Source organism: Electrona antarctica, assembly GCF_951216825.1.
Source record: "Electrona antarctica genome assembly, chromosome: 3".
Lineage (NCBI taxonomy): Eukaryota > Metazoa > Chordata > Actinopteri > Myctophiformes > Myctophidae > Electrona > Electrona antarctica.
Genome location: NC_136808.1, coordinates 42,146,337 through 42,163,954, shown reverse-complemented (window position 1 = coordinate 42,163,954; position 17,618 = coordinate 42,146,337). Strand labels below are relative to the sequence as shown.

At 39.8% G+C, this 17,618-nt stretch overlaps 1 protein-coding gene and 1 long non-coding RNA gene across 2 annotated transcripts; both read left to right on the top strand.

Moving 5' to 3' along the window:
- Positions 1-7,717: 7,717 nt before the first annotated feature.
- LOC306920095 lies at positions 7,718-9,146 on the top strand. The gene is made up of 3 exons (XR_013789613.1): positions 7,718-7,833; positions 8,519-8,887; positions 9,018-9,146. It is a non-coding gene; the product is annotated as an uncharacterized lncRNA (long non-coding RNA).
- A 458-nt stretch (positions 9,147-9,604) lies between these two features.
- LOC306920094 (limbic system-associated membrane protein-like) lies at positions 9,605-12,952 on the top strand. Its single transcript, XM_079496719.1, has 5 exons — positions 9,605-10,369; positions 10,809-11,114; positions 11,326-11,407; positions 11,510-11,609; positions 12,495-12,952. Exons 1-5 carry the CDS (start codon positions 10,066-10,068, stop codon positions 12,708-12,710), a joined length of 1,008 nt encoding a protein of 335 aa, XP_079352845.1. The 5' UTR covers positions 9,605-10,065; the 3' UTR covers positions 12,711-12,952.
- The last annotated feature ends 4,666 nt before the right edge of the window (positions 12,953-17,618 follow it).

Here is a 17,618-nt window from a genome sequence, read left to right as displayed (position 1 = left end):
AGAGAGAGAGAGAGAGAGAGAGAGAGAGAGAGAGAGAGAGATTTTGTTGTTTTTGAGATAGACTTACAGGTTGTTTTTTTGTTATAAATTGTATACAAAAATGACTATACATTACAGTTGATGTATTGTGACATGAGGCTGTTTTATTTATTGGCTGCTGGTGGTTATGTATTGTCCAATTTGTAGATGTGTGCCTTTGCTTTTTAAGCGAAACAGTTTCACAGATGTCATGTGAATTTGAAATAAATTGATTTATGGCAGCTTATTTTTATCCTGTTACAGGTCAATTTGTCTAGAACATGGTTTGTGTGTTTGCAGTGTGTTGCACATCCCCCCCTAAGAGACCAATCACAGCTCATGCTGTGCTTGAGTCATGCATCACAAAACAGAAGCACCTCCTCCAGCCACAAACGCCTGGTGAAGTAACTGTGAAACCTGGAAGGAGAACGTTGGGTCACAGTTGATTGAAATTCTATGCATGTAAAACAAGCAAAACAAAAAACACTTTCATTAAATTTCTTTAGTTACAACAATGTTGTAATGTGTTTACAGTAGAGATTACTATTTTAATTTGGCCAAAGGAGACAGACCCTGCCCACAGTACATCTGCCAGTTTGAAGGCAGGGCTGTTCAAAACATGAGACAACTGCATATGTTTTAACAATACTACTGTATATTGATTATCTCGCCCCGAATATGTATCCAGGGCATTAAAAGTTCTCCAGCACTCCATTGTGGATATTTTTCACGTTTTCTTATGTCCCAATCCCAACCCATGCCCCGCAGGCTTTACAAAGTTAAGAATTAAGTTACGTTTATTTGGGTAAGATAAAGTGAAGTGTTTTAGGTCTAAACGGTAACAGGTACGGTCGCCCCTATTCCATCTCGCCGACCTCACGCTGACCGCTCAGTGCGGTGGTTCTTGTATTCTTTATTTTGTTTTACGGAGAATACGTTTAGAAATACGATTAGGGTTAGGCATAGTTTTACTGAGGTTAAGGTTAGGAATAAGGTTTACTTGGGTTACTTTAGGAATACCAGGCCGCGCAGTTCCGTTGACTGTACGCCGAGGCGAGTTGGTAAAGGGGCAAGTTGTTTGGTATTCGTCCAAACCACACCAATGATTCGCCACGTTGTTTGGGCCTTAAACCCTGTAGAATATTTGATATATCTTTAGGCATTGGTCATATTTTGCAAGACAGTACGTATGTATGCCTTTAATTCCGTGATTCTCATACCTGTCCTATAGGGACCCCAACTGCAACAGAAAATTGTTTGATTTCATTTAATTTAGTGTTAATTTTGAAAAACATTTTGGGTTATATATTTTTAACCATTCCTAGTTGACTGGTTCTCATAAGTGGTCGGTTTGCAGAGCAACACGGAAAGCCTGGCACCAGTGATATCCAGCCTGCCATGCGCTGACAGGCTGTGATATGAGATAAAGGAAGGAAATTTCACAATTAAAGCACTTGGAGGAACTGAATTAGCCTTAAGTCTCAAACAAATTATGACATGTCATTGCCAGTCAAAGGTTATGCACTAATTTTGTATCTGCAAAATACTGAGAAAGGGAATGTGTACCATTGGATCTCAAACGCCCCAACTAAGATACATTTATAAATACAATAGTATCATGTGTGTACTCAAAACCTTAAGCAGCCTACCTGCATAATGACATAGCTACCAGTAAGAAGCCCTGGGGGCGAGAAGTGACCTTGCCCTAAAGGCTGAGGTCGCGTGCACGCATCCGCCTGGGTGACGGCAGACTGCTGGGCGAACGCTGGCGCTTTGGCATGGGGGGTCAGATCAACATGTGGAATTAATTCAGTACTGGCCATATATGGAGCGTGTCTTGAGTGTACAGGGTTTGATGAGGTCAGATCAACATATCATATGGAATGTCAGAACAGGTCAGCTGAGCTCCAAATATGGAGATCTAAGAGTGGCAGCGGGGGCAGTGTATTGAGTGTACAGGGTTTGATGAGGGCCTGCCCTGTTCTGATTGGCCGGGCCCAAAAACCTGCCCTCTTCTGATTGGCCGGACCCAAAAACATGCCCTCTTCTGATTGGCCGGGGCCTAAACCTGCCCTCTTCTGACTTATACTGTACACCAGTGATTCCCAACCAACCTGTGTGCCGCGGCACTTTAGTGTGCGTTTGATATGTCCAGGTGTGCCGTCTGATTCCCCCGAAAGCAATAGCTGGGCTGCAGGCTTTCTATTGTTGCGTCGTTGTTGTTAGACGTCTAACCATTAGACGTGTGACAACAACAATGACGCAACAATAGACTCTAACGACCCTCGGCCATAGAAATGTTAATGCATATGTCTTTGTGTACATGGGGCCATCACCTGTACTCGCCTGGCAACTTTGAGTTTGAACAACAACAACAACAACAACAACAACGGCAACTAATACCAACGCAACGCCTACAAAGAAAGCTACTGCCAGACTGTACCGTGATGACTACATAAAATTTGGCTTCACGTTTACTAACCCGATTCCACTGTGCATCGTTTGTGGATTCAAGCTTGCAAACAGTGCCATGGTTCCCAGTAAGCTGAAGCGTCACCTTGATACCAACCATGATCAACTCACTACAAAGGACAAAAACTTTTTCGTGAGTTTGAAAGAAAAAAAGGAGAAAGACACAGCGATGCAGGCAAGTCTCTTGATACGCAGTACCACTAATAGTTAGGTAAAATTAGCTTAAGTTGTGGCAAATCTGGAAAAAAAAATGCTTACCACTAGCTTTCTTCACAGATGTGTTCATAAAGGTGTCTACTATCACAGACAAAGTTGTTCCAAGCCAACTCCCTTGGGAAACTTGGGGAGCCAATCAAAGTTGGGGTACCCAGAGGGCATAGGGCCTATAGGCTAACAGCAGGACATTTTAAAATTGGCTAATATGAGCTTGTGAGGTGTGTAAATAGGGTTTTTTTGGGGTGCTGAATCCGTTCCAACTATTCATTTTCAGTAAAATGACTTCTGGCCATCTGACTTTATGCATATCTCAATGGATGTCTATGGTGTTTTCTTCTTTTCTTTTCTGTTTGTGTGTTTGGTGTGGGGGGGCATATTAAAATATAAAAAGCATTTTATTAATATATCACAAATGCATCTTAATTGAAACTAACTGTTGAAACAGAAGTAGATGGACAATCTTTAATGGATTTAACTGATTTATTCTTTTCAGAATCAGAAAGACTTTATTGTCACACCTTAAAAAATAATTAACGGTAAAATAAGGGGGAAATTAATGTGCCGAATTTCAGTTCATTAATAAAAATAAATAAACAGAATATGGCTCTATGATATTACAATATAAAAAAGATCAACACATATTAAAAAACTAAGGTGCTAATTTAAGTATGCTTTTGTAAACAATAAATACAAATATGAATAAACATACAACTGTAACAACTATCTACTCTTTCAACTCCCTTTCATCTCCCTCACTGCTCGTCATCTAGCTTGTTGTTCTTGCAAAATTTGCCATGGAAGTTACCACAAGCAGAAATGCACTGTGCACTAAAATGCAGTGTGTACACTCCCCCTCATAGTTGCAACTGACTAACTTCAGAAGATAGTCTGGTGTGATGGGGTCTGTTCATTGACGGTACAGACTCATATCCTTTGTCACCAAGCTTCCATCCAACAGGACATGAGATTATGGATGGAAGCTTGGTGGTGGTACACTAGATGTACTGTACATCCAGTGATGGACTTTGCAGCAGCAGCCAATCTCTGGTCTGGATATAAGCTTGGAGAGAGAGAGTTGTCCTGTTGTTGGGGGCAGTTTTTCTAGTTTGATACTCCCAGTAGCGGTAGTAATTTTGCAAGACTGACAAAGTGGAGAGGGCTATGGAAGTTTTGGACATCCAAGCCAACAAGGAGGACATCATTACAGCCAGCTGTGAACTATTCAAGTTCATGTTCCATGGGAAATCGCACGAAAGTTTTGGGGACAGGAGATTTGACATCTTCAGCAAGCAGGCCGCTACTGGGAGTATCAGACCAGAAAAACTGCCCCCGACAACAGGAGCCACAGCACAGCACTCTCTACGAGCTTATATCCAGACCAGAGATTGGCAGTTTCCATTCATACTCCAGTACATACTGGAGAATGGATGGAAGCTTGGTGACAAAGGCTATGAGTCTGTACCATCAATAGACCCCATCACACCAGACTATCTTCTGAAGTCAGTCAGTTGCAACTGTGAGGGGGATTGTATTGTACATACTCAGGTGCAAAGCAAGGAGGGAAGTGCATTTCAGCTTGTGGTCATCACTAACTGCCATGGGAAATTTTGCAAGAACAACAAGCCCGATGACAAGAGCAGTGAGGGCGATGCCAGGAAGTTGGAATAGTAGAGATAATTGTATGGTTATTCATATTTGTACTTGTTTACAAAAGCATACTTTCTTTTTAGCACCGTAGTTTTTTATTATGTGTTGATCTTTGTATAGTGATATGATATGATATGATATATGATATGTTTATTTATAAACTGAAAGTATGAGGAGCCCTGGCAAATTAATTTCACCCTTATTTTACTGTTAATTATTTTTAAGGTGTGACAATAAAGTCTTTCTTATTCTGAAAATAATAAATCAGCTAAAGATTGTTCTTTTGTCCATCTACTTCTCTTTCAACAGTTAGTTTTAATTAAGATGCATTTGTGATCACACACACACACACACACACCCAACACACAAACAAGAAAACACCTTAAACATCCATTGACATGTGCATAACATGGCATATTAGTTATTACGCATGTCTGGGACATACAAAAGCAGACAATTTTATGGCCAGGGAGTCATTTTTACTGAAAGGTAATGGCTGGAACGGATTCAGCACCCCAAAAAAAACCTATTTACACACCTCACAAGCTCATATTAGCCAATTTGTCCTGCTGTTAGCCTATAGAGGGTATGCGCGTGACATCATCATCAAACCCGTAAGTTATGCAGGAATGCCTACTGAGTGGCAAAAAACTACTTTCTGGCCCTGACAGCCCATGCATCCAAACAGAAAAGTCCTATCTGATTGCATTAAACAACATTAAACAATGTTAAACTCACTTTGCCTATTGCTTTGCCACTCGATGTGCCATTCACTTTAAGCATGCGCATACCCTCTATAGGCCCTCTGGGTACCCCAACTTTGATTGGCTCCCACAAAGTTTCCCAAGGGAGTTGGCTTGGAACAATTTTTTCTGTGATAGTAGACACCTTTATGAACACATTTCTTTTCCAGATTTGCCACAAGTTAAGCTAATTTTACCTAACTATAAGACTTCTGAAAAAGGTCTGGAATGAAGCTACTGTACCAAATCGCAGAGATGTTGCCAAAGTAAAAAATGCCACATACATTGGCAGAAACAGTAATAGCCAATTCATTCAAACTCACAGGTGGCATGTTGGGACCAGATGCTGCAAAGGAATTAGCAAATGTGCCACTCTCAAATAACACAATTGGCCGACGCATTGATTGTGACACAGATGGTGATTTCATCAGAGAGAATTACCTGTTTTGCAAACAACTGCCTGGAAATACAACCATACATTTTTTTTTCTTTTCTTTTTATCAAATATTTTTTATGATTTCTTTGTACAAAAGTGCTCAAGTTTAAGACCATTGTATTGTGGCCAAAGATTTTTGTTCTTGTTTTTACAACTCTTTTTTTTAATTTAGAAGTATTACTTTGCATTGACAAATTGAACATGTGTTTGATATATTTTGTATACGTTTTCGAAAATAAATTGGTGAAACTGAGGCACTGTCTCTGTCCTTTTCTTTCTCTTTAAAGTAATTTGGCGAGTGCTGTCATGTGTGTTTTTAAAAGTATATTGGGTTCAGTATCAAAGAAGTTTTACTCACACACACACACACACACACACACACACACACACACACACACACACACACACACACACACACACACACACACACACACACACACACACACACACACACACACACACACACACACACACACACACACACACACACACACACACACACACACACATATATATATGGCCTATATATATTTAGGTGTGCCCTGAGATTTTTAGCCTATGAAAAGTGTGCCCTGGGACAAAAAAGTTGGGAAACACTGCTGTACACTATCCAATAAAGGCAGAAAAAGCCCAACAATATATATTTGAAAAGAAAACATATAGAACATAGTTCGAAATATGGAAGTCTCTTGAATAAACGGATGCATTTTGGCTGCTGGTGAAGGCCTACGCATTTGATATCCCCCTGACCATTATTTACTTTTTGCATTGCCAGTGGGGATATGTTTTATCCCTGATTCTGGTCAGAATGACGTAAATACAAGCATTTCATTTTGGAATGAAAATATTTATGGTTTATAATAATATCAGACTTTTACAATAGAAAACGGCTCATTTAAAAAATGGCTAAAATAGCAGAACTACAGTAAAATCTCACATTGCGTTACAATGCAACATGTGAGCTTTCTTATTTGTTGTGTAGTGAAGTGTACAAACCAAACCCTGTTCATCATCTAAGTTCCTCATTCTGGGTCACTGTGGTCACCGACTCACATGTGGGAGTTCAAGTTGACAAAGCACCTTCACTTCTAAGGAACTTCATTTCTCAATTCAACCATACCACCCATCTACTCCACAGAGCTAACGTACTGTAAGTATAAGTAGATATAATACTTTCAACATGATGGAAATTGATTCATTTAAGATCAGGATTTTAAAGCAAAAGAAATATTGTAAAAAAGTTGTTATAACATTGCTATCAAAGAACGGTTGTTCACAATAGGTTTTTTGTCCAAAAAGGCTATAACCGCAATCTGCAGATAATCTGTTTTACAGTAGTGCATACTGTACATTACTTGACATTTCAATTTACAAGTTTACATTATACTGTGCAAACTGTACATTACTTGAATTTTACGTCTTTTAATATTATTAAGGTTGCATAGTTTAAATGTCTATATTATAAGCTTTGGATAAATGCATCTCTTTTGTCACAAAGGGACTTCCTTGCTGTGTACGGATAACCCATAATACATTTGTGTCCAGTCCCTCCAGTTTTGAACAATATTATTATAATATATACTTTTTTAATTATTATTATTATAATGCACATAATGTATGTGAACTGTGTTGGTTTTCTGTGTTGGTGTTTGAAAACTTGAAAACTGTGTTTCTACACCTACGGACGGCTGCAATTCGAAACTGGCCCCCGTAAAATCTGAATCCCCCACCCACCCCTGTTTCCCCTCACTGTATATATTTATTTTCCCTTTTTACCTCCTATGATGATTTATTTTTGACTATATAGTTGTGTATATTCCTACGTCTCTAAATGTTTTGATGAATTGAAAATGGTGGGCCCTATTGTAAACAAGTGTAATGCGTTATGGTGTCGTCCACTCACTGTTAACAGTTTTTGTATTGAGTTGTACTTGAAATGTACTGTAATTTTGCAAACTGTTAATACATCAATCAATCAATCAATCAAAAACCATGTGTAACTTTGTAAACTGTGAAAACATTTCTCAGTTGTGCCCAGAAATGAAGAATAAGCAGTTAGTATTTTAGAGAACAGTTATTTTGAAATTATAACAAATCCTATTCTTTGTATCTGTAATGTATTATTACTATTACTATAGTATATGTAAGATGATAACATCTCACCTCATCTATCTGCTCTCTCCAGAATCGTTCACTGTTCACAACTCAAGCTTCTTCCTCTTCAGACAGAGAGCTTCAGTTTGTGACAGATAAACATGACTGGAGTTCTGATATGTTTCCTTGTTGGATGTCTGCTGCATGGTAAGTTACTGCATGCTATAGTTACTGCATTCTGGGATTTCTGGTAGAAAGTAGAAACACTCCACATTTGCAGTGTAGTTAGTTCTAGTAGCCATTGCACAGATTTTTGAATTGAGGGATGTTGGGAGAAGGAAGTGGTGTCTTTGAAAAATAAATTCATGACAAACTAGGCCAAGCAGCCCACAGCAAGTTATTCTCAGAAATGCTTTGCATAAAAAGATGAGGTTGAAAACGAGAACAACAACTAGATTGCATATGACCAGGCCGGGTGGCCTCCATGGCGTTGTGCATGTAAATCACTGCTTTCCGCTGTCAGTGAAAAGAGGTATGTTTTCAGTCTACTTTTAAAAGAAGATACGGTTGTAGCAGACCGTAATTCAAGAGTTAGAGGGTTCCATAGAGTAGACTATGACCATAATGACTGATGGCATCATAACCTGACTTGGAATTGATTCTAGATACAGTATAATGAGGAAATCTTTATCTGATGATGATAACTTGCATGGTGCATTTTCATTGAGCATGTTAACAGAACTTAGGAAGGACCTATAGCCATTCGTAGATTTAACATGAAGTAAAAGGTTAGATGCAATCAGTGTTATCAAATTGGTCTATATAAATAACTGTTAATCTATCATTTATTCTTCACCAGTGCCCATTGAAAGACTTGTGTTTTATGTTTCAGATGCCCTGTGCCAACAGTGGGCAGCCTTTATGCCCCAGAGTATGGAGGTTCTGAGTGGATCCTGTCTGACGATCCCTTGTTCCTTTACGATTCTACCGGAACACAATCAATATTTAGATAGCACTTGTGAAGGCGTATGGATAATAGGTTATAGACATGGTGAAGAGGTCTTTGTTAGCTCATTTTCTAACAATCCTAAAACTAAACCGAGATTAACTGGAATTCTGGCTGGAAACTTAAATAATAAGAACTGCACCACAATCCTGAACAACATGGATTCCCGTTACAGTGCTGATTTTTACTTCAGAATAAATTGCGCAAATAGTCTTAAATATATTTTTGAAGAACATTTGAAGGTGTTGGTTAAAGGTAAGCATGCAGTCAATTGTTAACCTATAATTTGACTGACTGTTATGGATGTACTGCATTATAAATCAAATCATGGAATTAAGTGCAGATGTGTAATAATTAGTCCATATAATGTATGTCTTCATACCAGAAACACCACCCAAACCAACACTAACACCAGCCACTGTGAATGTGAGGGAGGGGAACTCAGTTAGACTGAGGTGCTCTGTTGCAGTCCCCTGCTCTTCTCTGCCACCAACTCTGACATGGACCCCCAGACTGGCTAACACTGAGGAGAAACTGATGCAGAATCAGGATCAAACTAAAGTATTGGTATCTAGTATGAACTTCACTGCTTCTCATTTCCACCATGGACAGAAGATCTCTTGTGCTGCAGAAGTTGGCAACAGAGCACTAACATCTAATATCACAACTGTCCTGCATGTTCAATGTGAGTTAATCTGTAGATTCATCTACTAGTACATTTATTACACTACAGTTTAAATCAATGAGCTGACTGTGTTGCATTAAGTCTTAGAGTACATAAAGCCCAAACCACATCAGTTGCAACTGCTCCACACTCGGCCTTGGAACTCCTTGCAACAAAACAGTTTTAACTTTTAACACATTGGATCCTAAGGACGGGTATACTCGTCCTATACATTAATTATGCTTGGCACGGAGGACGTTAGGGTTAGGGTTAGGGTTAGGGTTAGTAGGCTCGTCTTAAGGCGCTTAATATCACTATAAGAAATGTGAGTTTTTAAAAGTGACTTAAACACAGGCACAGATGGTGCTAACCTTACATGCACCGATAGAGCATTCCATAATCTAGGTGCCCGGGCGGCAAAGGCCCGATCACCTCTGGTGACTAGGTTCGTCCTAGGGACCTCAAGTAGGGCCTTATCCGATGATCTGAGGATGCGTTCAGATTTAGGAGGGGACAGCATTTCGAGGATGTAGGTAGGGGCCAGCCCATTTAGGGCTTTATATGTCATGAGTACAATTTTGAAGTCACATCTGGCACTCACAGGCAGCCAGTGCAGAGTCGCAAGTACAGGTGTAATATAGTCCCGTTTCTTGGTGTTGGTAAGCAGTCTGGCAGCAGAAGTTTGGATTAACTGTAGGCGGGATGTGAATTTCTTACTAAGGCCGGAGTAGAGGGAATTGCAGTAGTCGAGGCGTGATGAAATGAGGGCATGTACTGTATGACTATGACAATGTATTTTTTCCTAGATCCTCCGAGGAACACCACAGTGTTAGTCAGTCCCTCTGCTTCGGTACAAGAGGGCAGCACTGTGAATCTGACCTGCAGCAGTGAAGCCAACCCAGCTGTAAATAAATTCACTTGGTATACATTTACTAAAGGGAATAAGACTGTAATTGGTTTTGGAAGCATCCTCACCTTCAGCCAGACTCGTAGGGAAAAGACAGGGCTGTACTGCTGTGAAGTGAAGAACATCCATGGAATATCTAGTGCAACAAGCATGCTTAACATTCAGTGTAAGTACTGCATGTCATCCATAGAAGCTAGTGTTTATATATTTGTTAACTCTGGTCTTTAAAATTTGATCCCTTTAGTCCATCTACAGTACACTAAAGGCAGTGACTTGCAACAGTGAAGCCAATTTACTGTAGAAGTAAAAACCCAAGACTAAGACAGATGACGTGAATGTTATGGAAATTCAGTGAATTTCATAATGAATCACATTCACATTTGTGGGAAATATAAATGTATTTTATAGTAGAAATACAGAGTATCCCTTAGGCGCGATTCATACTCCTATTTTAGAGCCGAATAAAAGTCGGTTCGGCCTACAATGTGACGTCATTTGAGGTTCGGGGGGGGGCGGGTACCGTCCTAAAGTCGGCTCTTCGGTGCTACTGAAACTTTCTGACGAGGAGTATGAATCGGCCCTTACAGATTTGACATTCTTTACAGTCGTTCCTGACATCCTGCCCTCGTCTGATTGCATCAGAACTGGAGACCAGATCAGCTGTTTCTGTGACAGTGTGGGGTATCCGTCTCCGACAACACTGTGGAAACTGGATGGGCAGCCAGCTGTGAACCAATCAGACACGTTTAGCACCAGGCAGGAACCTCTGAACAACACAGGCCTGAGGAGCGTCATCAGCATCTCCCAATCCCAGGAGAAGAAGGGGCCAACCACGGTGGTCTGCCTCAGTAGCAACTCTCTAGGATCTGCCAGTCATCACTTCTGTGTTCGGTGCTTGGAGCCGGTTCAAGGTTAATATGAATATTACATTTGAGGCCTTTAGATGTTCTTGATATTCTGTAAAGCGGGGAATAATTTGGCATTAGCCTATTCATTGAATCAGAATCAGTATCATCTTTCTTGTTGCCACATTTAATTTTTGTATTTTGTGTGTGCAAGCTCCATCAATTTTGATTGTTCCCAGAAAGAGATAGAAAAAGAAACTGTCCAATTCTCCTGTAGGTCAACCATCATCACTTCTGCTCTTCATCGTTATTGCTGTTCTGACAGCATTGCTGGTGTGTGCTCTGGTGTTTGTTAAAAGGTAAGATTATTAAACAACAGCATGTTGCTGTGGCTTTCCCACAATTTCCACAATTGATTGATTACCCTGATCTGCATTTTGGTATAAACTCATAATTTTCAGGGCTCATCAGAAGCAGCGTAACAATCCCAATCAAGGCACAGGGATGAGCAGTAATGTTGTGAGGAGCAGTCCATCCCTGACAGCTGGGGAGGGAAATGGGGTAGGCCTACTATTATTCATGCATTATCCTAAAATCAGAAGACATTCAATCATTATTACGAGCATACTGTATCTGTATCTAAGACATGTACTGTATATGCTGTTGATTTCAGGTTTGTGGCAAGTCAGAGGAATGATAATGATAATGAATTTTATTTTTATAGCACCTTTTTAAAACAATGTTCCAAAGTGCTGCACAGAGCAGGGTGAAAACAAAACAAAGAAAAAATACATCAAGTCAAAAAACAACAAACAAAAGCAAATACAGCAAAAATACAGGAAATACAGTAACAATATTTAAATATGTACAGTCACGTAACATTTGGTGTAGAGGTACGTTTTAAAAAAAACAGGCACGGAGGGTGCTAGCCTTAGCTGTGTCGGCAGTGCATTCCACAACGTAGGTGCACGGGCAGAAAATGCCCGATCACCATGTGTAATTAAATTAGTCCTAGGGACATCAAGGAGGGCCTTAGGGTGCGTTCTGGTTTGTGTGGGGAGAGCATATCAAGGATATATTCAGGGGCCATTCCGTTTAAGGCTTTATACGTGATAAGAAGTATTTTAAAATCGCACCTGGAGCCCACAGGCAACCAGTGAAGGCCAGCTAATATGGGTGTGATATGGTCTCGTTTTCTCGTGTTTGTAAGTAGTCGGGCGGCAGAGTTCTGTATGAGTTGTAGACGGGAAATTGCTTTTTTGTTAAGGCCGGAGTAAATGGAGTTGCAGTAGTCGAGGCGTGATGAAATGAGGGCGTGAATGACTTTTTCAAGGTCAAGGGGTGACAGGAATGATTTAATTTTGGCAATATTTCTCAACTGAAAGTAGCATGATGATTGCACAACTGTGGTTATTTGTTTATTTTTTATTTATTTTTATTTTATAGGAAGACATATATGTCAACTGCCTGGAACTGAGGGAGGCAGGACAACAAAATACACATTCTATTCAGAATTCAGCAGCCCTTAACCCAGGACCTGAACCTTCCTCATCTACAAATATCTCTGGGACAAACTGTACCAACCTGCCAAGCTCTGTGCCAGTTGATCAAAGTGATGTGATATACTCCAGTGTGATTTGGAAGAACAAAAAACTAAAGTAATCCATGAATTACAAACTAGAAGACATGTTGGACATGGTGGCAGCTGGTAGTTTGAAATTGTACCTGGATAAGGAGAGAATCATGCTCTGTGGCCTTGTGGTTAGGGTGTCCGCCCTGAGATTTGGAGGTCGGGGTTCAATCCCCTGGCCCAATCATACCAAAGACTATAAAATGGGACCCAATGCCTATTGCATTGCACTCAGCATAAACGGTTGGATTGGGGGTCCCTGCTATACTGTCATGCCAGATGATGTACTTTACATCATGGTTGGGGGATGCACACATATTACATAAAAGCCGCCTCATGATACAGAAACAGGAGATATAGGCTTCATCCCTATGGGCCACGTGGCTTGGAAACCAACACTTATTTTATCACCTGAGTAAAGCACTGCAGATGGAGAATCTGTATGATGAATCTGGGTCTACAAACGATGCCATGGTAATATTTTGTTTACTTTCTTCCTAATATTTAATCTTGTATTATTTTATTGTTTCCTGTATTGGTAAATGGTAAATGGTGCATTTATATAGCGCCTTTATCCAAGACGCTTTACATAGATTGTGCATTACATTCACCCATTCACACACATTCATACACCGATTGCGGCGGAAGCCATGCAAGGTACCAACCAGCACATCGGGAGCAATTTTGTATTGTATTGTATTATTGTATTTAACATTTTACTTTGTCATGTAATGTCTTACTTTGAAGTTGTGTTCCCTATTTTATTTTGTACTAATGCATTTCTTGTTGTTTTTTGTTTTGTTTCACTGTTCTACTTGTAGTCATATTGCAGGCCCTTGACGTAATCCATGGTCAGGTTTTGATTGTTGTTTGTTTCATTGTTCGCTGTTATTTTAATATACATATGATACGGTAGAATGGATTTTCTTTGAATAATAATTTTATTACATGTTTATTTGTTTATATCTGTTAAAACTCAAAGTGTTTATCATAAAAAAGTAGCATGTGAGTGGTCATACTACACTGTAGGGTTTTTTATGATTTTGAATACATTGCAAGCATTTGTTTCGCATGCAAAACACGCTAAAAACATCCATAGACACTTTTCCAGGTCACCACATTTGTGATCACCTGGAAGTGGCTTCTGATCAGATTCCCTGACTAACAACCAATTTATGGAAAAAGTGGTCAACCTCAAACAAAATGCAACAGAAACTATTTCAACTTTTTTTGTTTCATAAATATGTTAGTAACAACATATCAAAAGTCCTATACTACTAAGAAATCCTAGTGGTGGAACATATTGAAAAATTGTAAAATATAGGTGATCTACCATTAACAACTGATAGATTATTTTTGGTACATCGGTTGTTTGTGAATGATTGTCATGTTCCATTATTAACTAGAAATCATATCTTCCATGTCACTTTAACTCTGAGTGCTTGTCCCATGCACTCTCTGCCCAAATAGATAACTCCTGTTTTTATTTGTCGGCCTTCATTGGCGCCCCACATTATCTCTCCCCTCTGTGAATAACAGGGCAAACTGAGTCCACTTTTCACACACAGGCATATACAGAGATCTCCATGTGGGACACAGACAGACAGTTAAAACGGGTGCTATGACAAGTTGACAACGGGTATTATTAGGTTCCCAAGTTGCATCGTTCTCAAGTAGGCCGGTAGCCGACGGGCACAGGTCTACTTTCTCATAATAATAAGAACTGTTACACTCTCACCATTTGTAAATCTCCCATCCTTCAGATGTCACTATTATTCAATATTGTGAGCCTTTGTCACGGTAGAGTTTGTCACCATGACAACGGGGTTAATCGAGATAAGAATGTAATAAAGAGTCGACTGTCTTCATTTTGTCATATACTTTGAGAGAGAATCCTTCCTACCACGGCTGTATGTGAACTTCATCTTTCTCTCTTCAAATACATGGCATACTCTTAAAACCCGCTGTCTGTCTGGACAATCATTCTTTTCGTGGACTCTGCATAATGATTTAATTTGGGTTCCAAAAGGTATTTTCTCTAAAGGTGTTTTCATCTTAAGGTTTATTATACATTATACTAAATATTTTTGTAAAAGGTATTCCTGCTAAAGCTAATTCTAAACTGTTCAACTAAAAGGTTGTATAACTATTATGCGTGAATTACATGGGTAAAGGCTTTACACGCCTGCTTTTATGAGACTGAGTACATCTGGGTAATTGGATTACTAGGGGGGTATTCTACATTTTTGGCTTACAGTCTGATTCCTTCCTTTTATAAAGCTATCGAAGTTACTATATACAGCCCTAATAATATACGTATTTATCATTTGTGTTTCTATCAACAACCTATATAAGGCACAATTCTCAAAATGTAATTCTAATTTAAATAGCATGTGAGGTGTCAAACTAGGGGGTTTTCATGATTCTGAATTCATTGCAAGCATTTGTTTTGCACGCAAAACAATCCTTGGGCTAAATACGGCCATAGCCGTCATCACTATGTGATGGTTATCACATTTGGGCAAGTGGCTATATGGTCACTTGGGCAAGTGGCAAGTGGCTATGGCATAGAAAGAGAATAAAATCCACACACTCAGTCGTAGTAAGAGTCTTTTGTTTCTTTTTTTTAAATATTTTGTTTTTATTTTCACGTAGTAAGAGTCTTAATAATGTTGAGGATCCGCAGCGGCAGTCAAACCAGACAAACTCGTTTCGGCACGCAGGCCTTCGTCAGTGTCCTTTTTTTGGTAATGTGGATTCTATGAGTTGAAATGAGACAATAATGATTTCTTATAATAATAGTACAGGTATAGTACTTTCAAATTTGAGAAATGTATAATGGGGCTCAATGGCAGCTCTATGGAACGTCAAAAAAATCACTTTCACCTAGAAACTCCATTCACACATTTTATAATTCAGCTTACTGTGGAGACACATGCTGGAACTTTTTACTTTGAAATGATTTGTAGTTTCTCAGTTATTTAACTTAAACGCCCAATGCATTCTCAATGGCAATAGCACAAACTTTGGCATGCTACGAGTCCTACATACTTACACCTAGAAACCCCATTCAAACCTATTTAGGTTCATCTTACGGTGGACATGTTTGCCTGAAAAGAAATCTTTGAAATGTTTCATAGCTTTAGAAATATAGTGCTTTCAAATTTGATACATTTATAATGGGGCTCAATGGCAGCTCTATGGCACGTCAAAAAATCACTTTCACCTAGAAACTCCATTCACACATTTTATAATTCAGCTTACTGTGAAGACAAATGCTGGAACTTTTTACTTTGAAATGATTTGTAGTTTCTGAGTTATTTAACTTAAACGCCCAATGCATTCTCAATGGCAATAGCACAAACTTTGGCATGCTACTATAGTCCTACATACTTACACATATAGAAACCCCATTCAAACCTATTTAGGTTCATCTTACGGTGGACATGTTTGACTGAAATGGAATCTTTGAAATGTTTCATAGTTTTAGAAATATAAGGTATGTTGTTCACTATTATGTATGCCTTTTTAATAATGAGACACGGCTGTATGGTCCTTTTAATTGTTAATAAAGTTCTACCATGTCATTTCCGTTGCAAATTCTGACACTGACAAAGGCCTGCGCACCGAAATGCGTTTGTCTGGTTTGACTGCTGCTGCGGATCCTCAACATTATTAAACAAGACTCTTACTACGACTGAGAGTGCGGATTTTATTCTCTTTCTATATGTCCTCTTTGAATCTGCACCCACTGCCACCCAGCACACGACTGAACCTTTAAAAGACTGTCTGAGTTGAGCAAGCCTTTTCCCATGAAGTGAACACTTTCAATGTGTACCACCACTGGGATTTCTTAGGACTTTTGATATGTTGTTATTGTTACTAAAAAAAAATTAAACAAAAAACACTGACCAAACTGACCCAAAGGCACTATTTAAAACAATACATATTAAAGCTGTCAGTGTTATTAATTACCGATTCAAAATAAGGGCAGAGTAACATTTAAATAATTATTGTTGGCAGGGATGTGGTCACAACAAATGTTTTATGGGGCAGAAGTTCATATAAACATGTCCACAGTCTGAGAATTCATATCATATCTGAGAGGGCAAGGGGGAAAGGTGGCTTTTAACTATATATCATGTTTGGCTGGTCTATTGAGCTTCCAATGTGAACAGCGAAGCAGCAGCCATTAATTTGTCCCCATCTGTACTCGTGTTGTGGTTGCGGGGGTGTGGGGGGAAGTAAAAGTAATGATCACCCAAGCAGCATAATATTGTCCCCACATCTTTCATACTGCCCTGCAAAGTACAGTACATCTATGACTCACTCACTGAGAGTGTGTGTGTGTGTGTGTGTGTGTGTGTGTGTGTGTGTGTGTGTGTGTGTGTGTGTGTGTGTGTGTGTGTGTGTGTGTGTGTGTGTGGGTGGTGGGGCCATGGGGGAGGGGGGGGGGGGGGGATTGGCAGTCTTCCACCATTTCCATAAAGTCTCTTCCACCTTCAAGCTGAATCACTTGTCTCACGTCGTACCCACCTCACTAAGGGATGCAGGCTATTGATTGTTCATCCTCCGTCTCCCTCCTCCTCATGTGGATCGATGGGACTGCTCAAGTGGCGCCATCGAGGGGGCAGGTCTCCAGTGTTTAAACCCTGTGTCAACTTCACTCTGACAATCCAACGGTGCAGCATGCCAACCTCTCCGTACTGTCCAGGGCTGGTAGAGTAGATCACCTCTGGTGATCAGTCTACAGTTGTCATAAAAGCCCTCACTTAGCGGAGGGCATCGCATCATTATTAAATTCAAGAACCGCTGTCTGTCTGTCCACTTCCGGGTCACCAGTGAAATGCATGTTGGGACGGACAACTTCCGGGTCACCAGTGAAATGCATGTTGGGACGGACACAGATTAATACTGGGACACACTTTTCCGCGTAACAG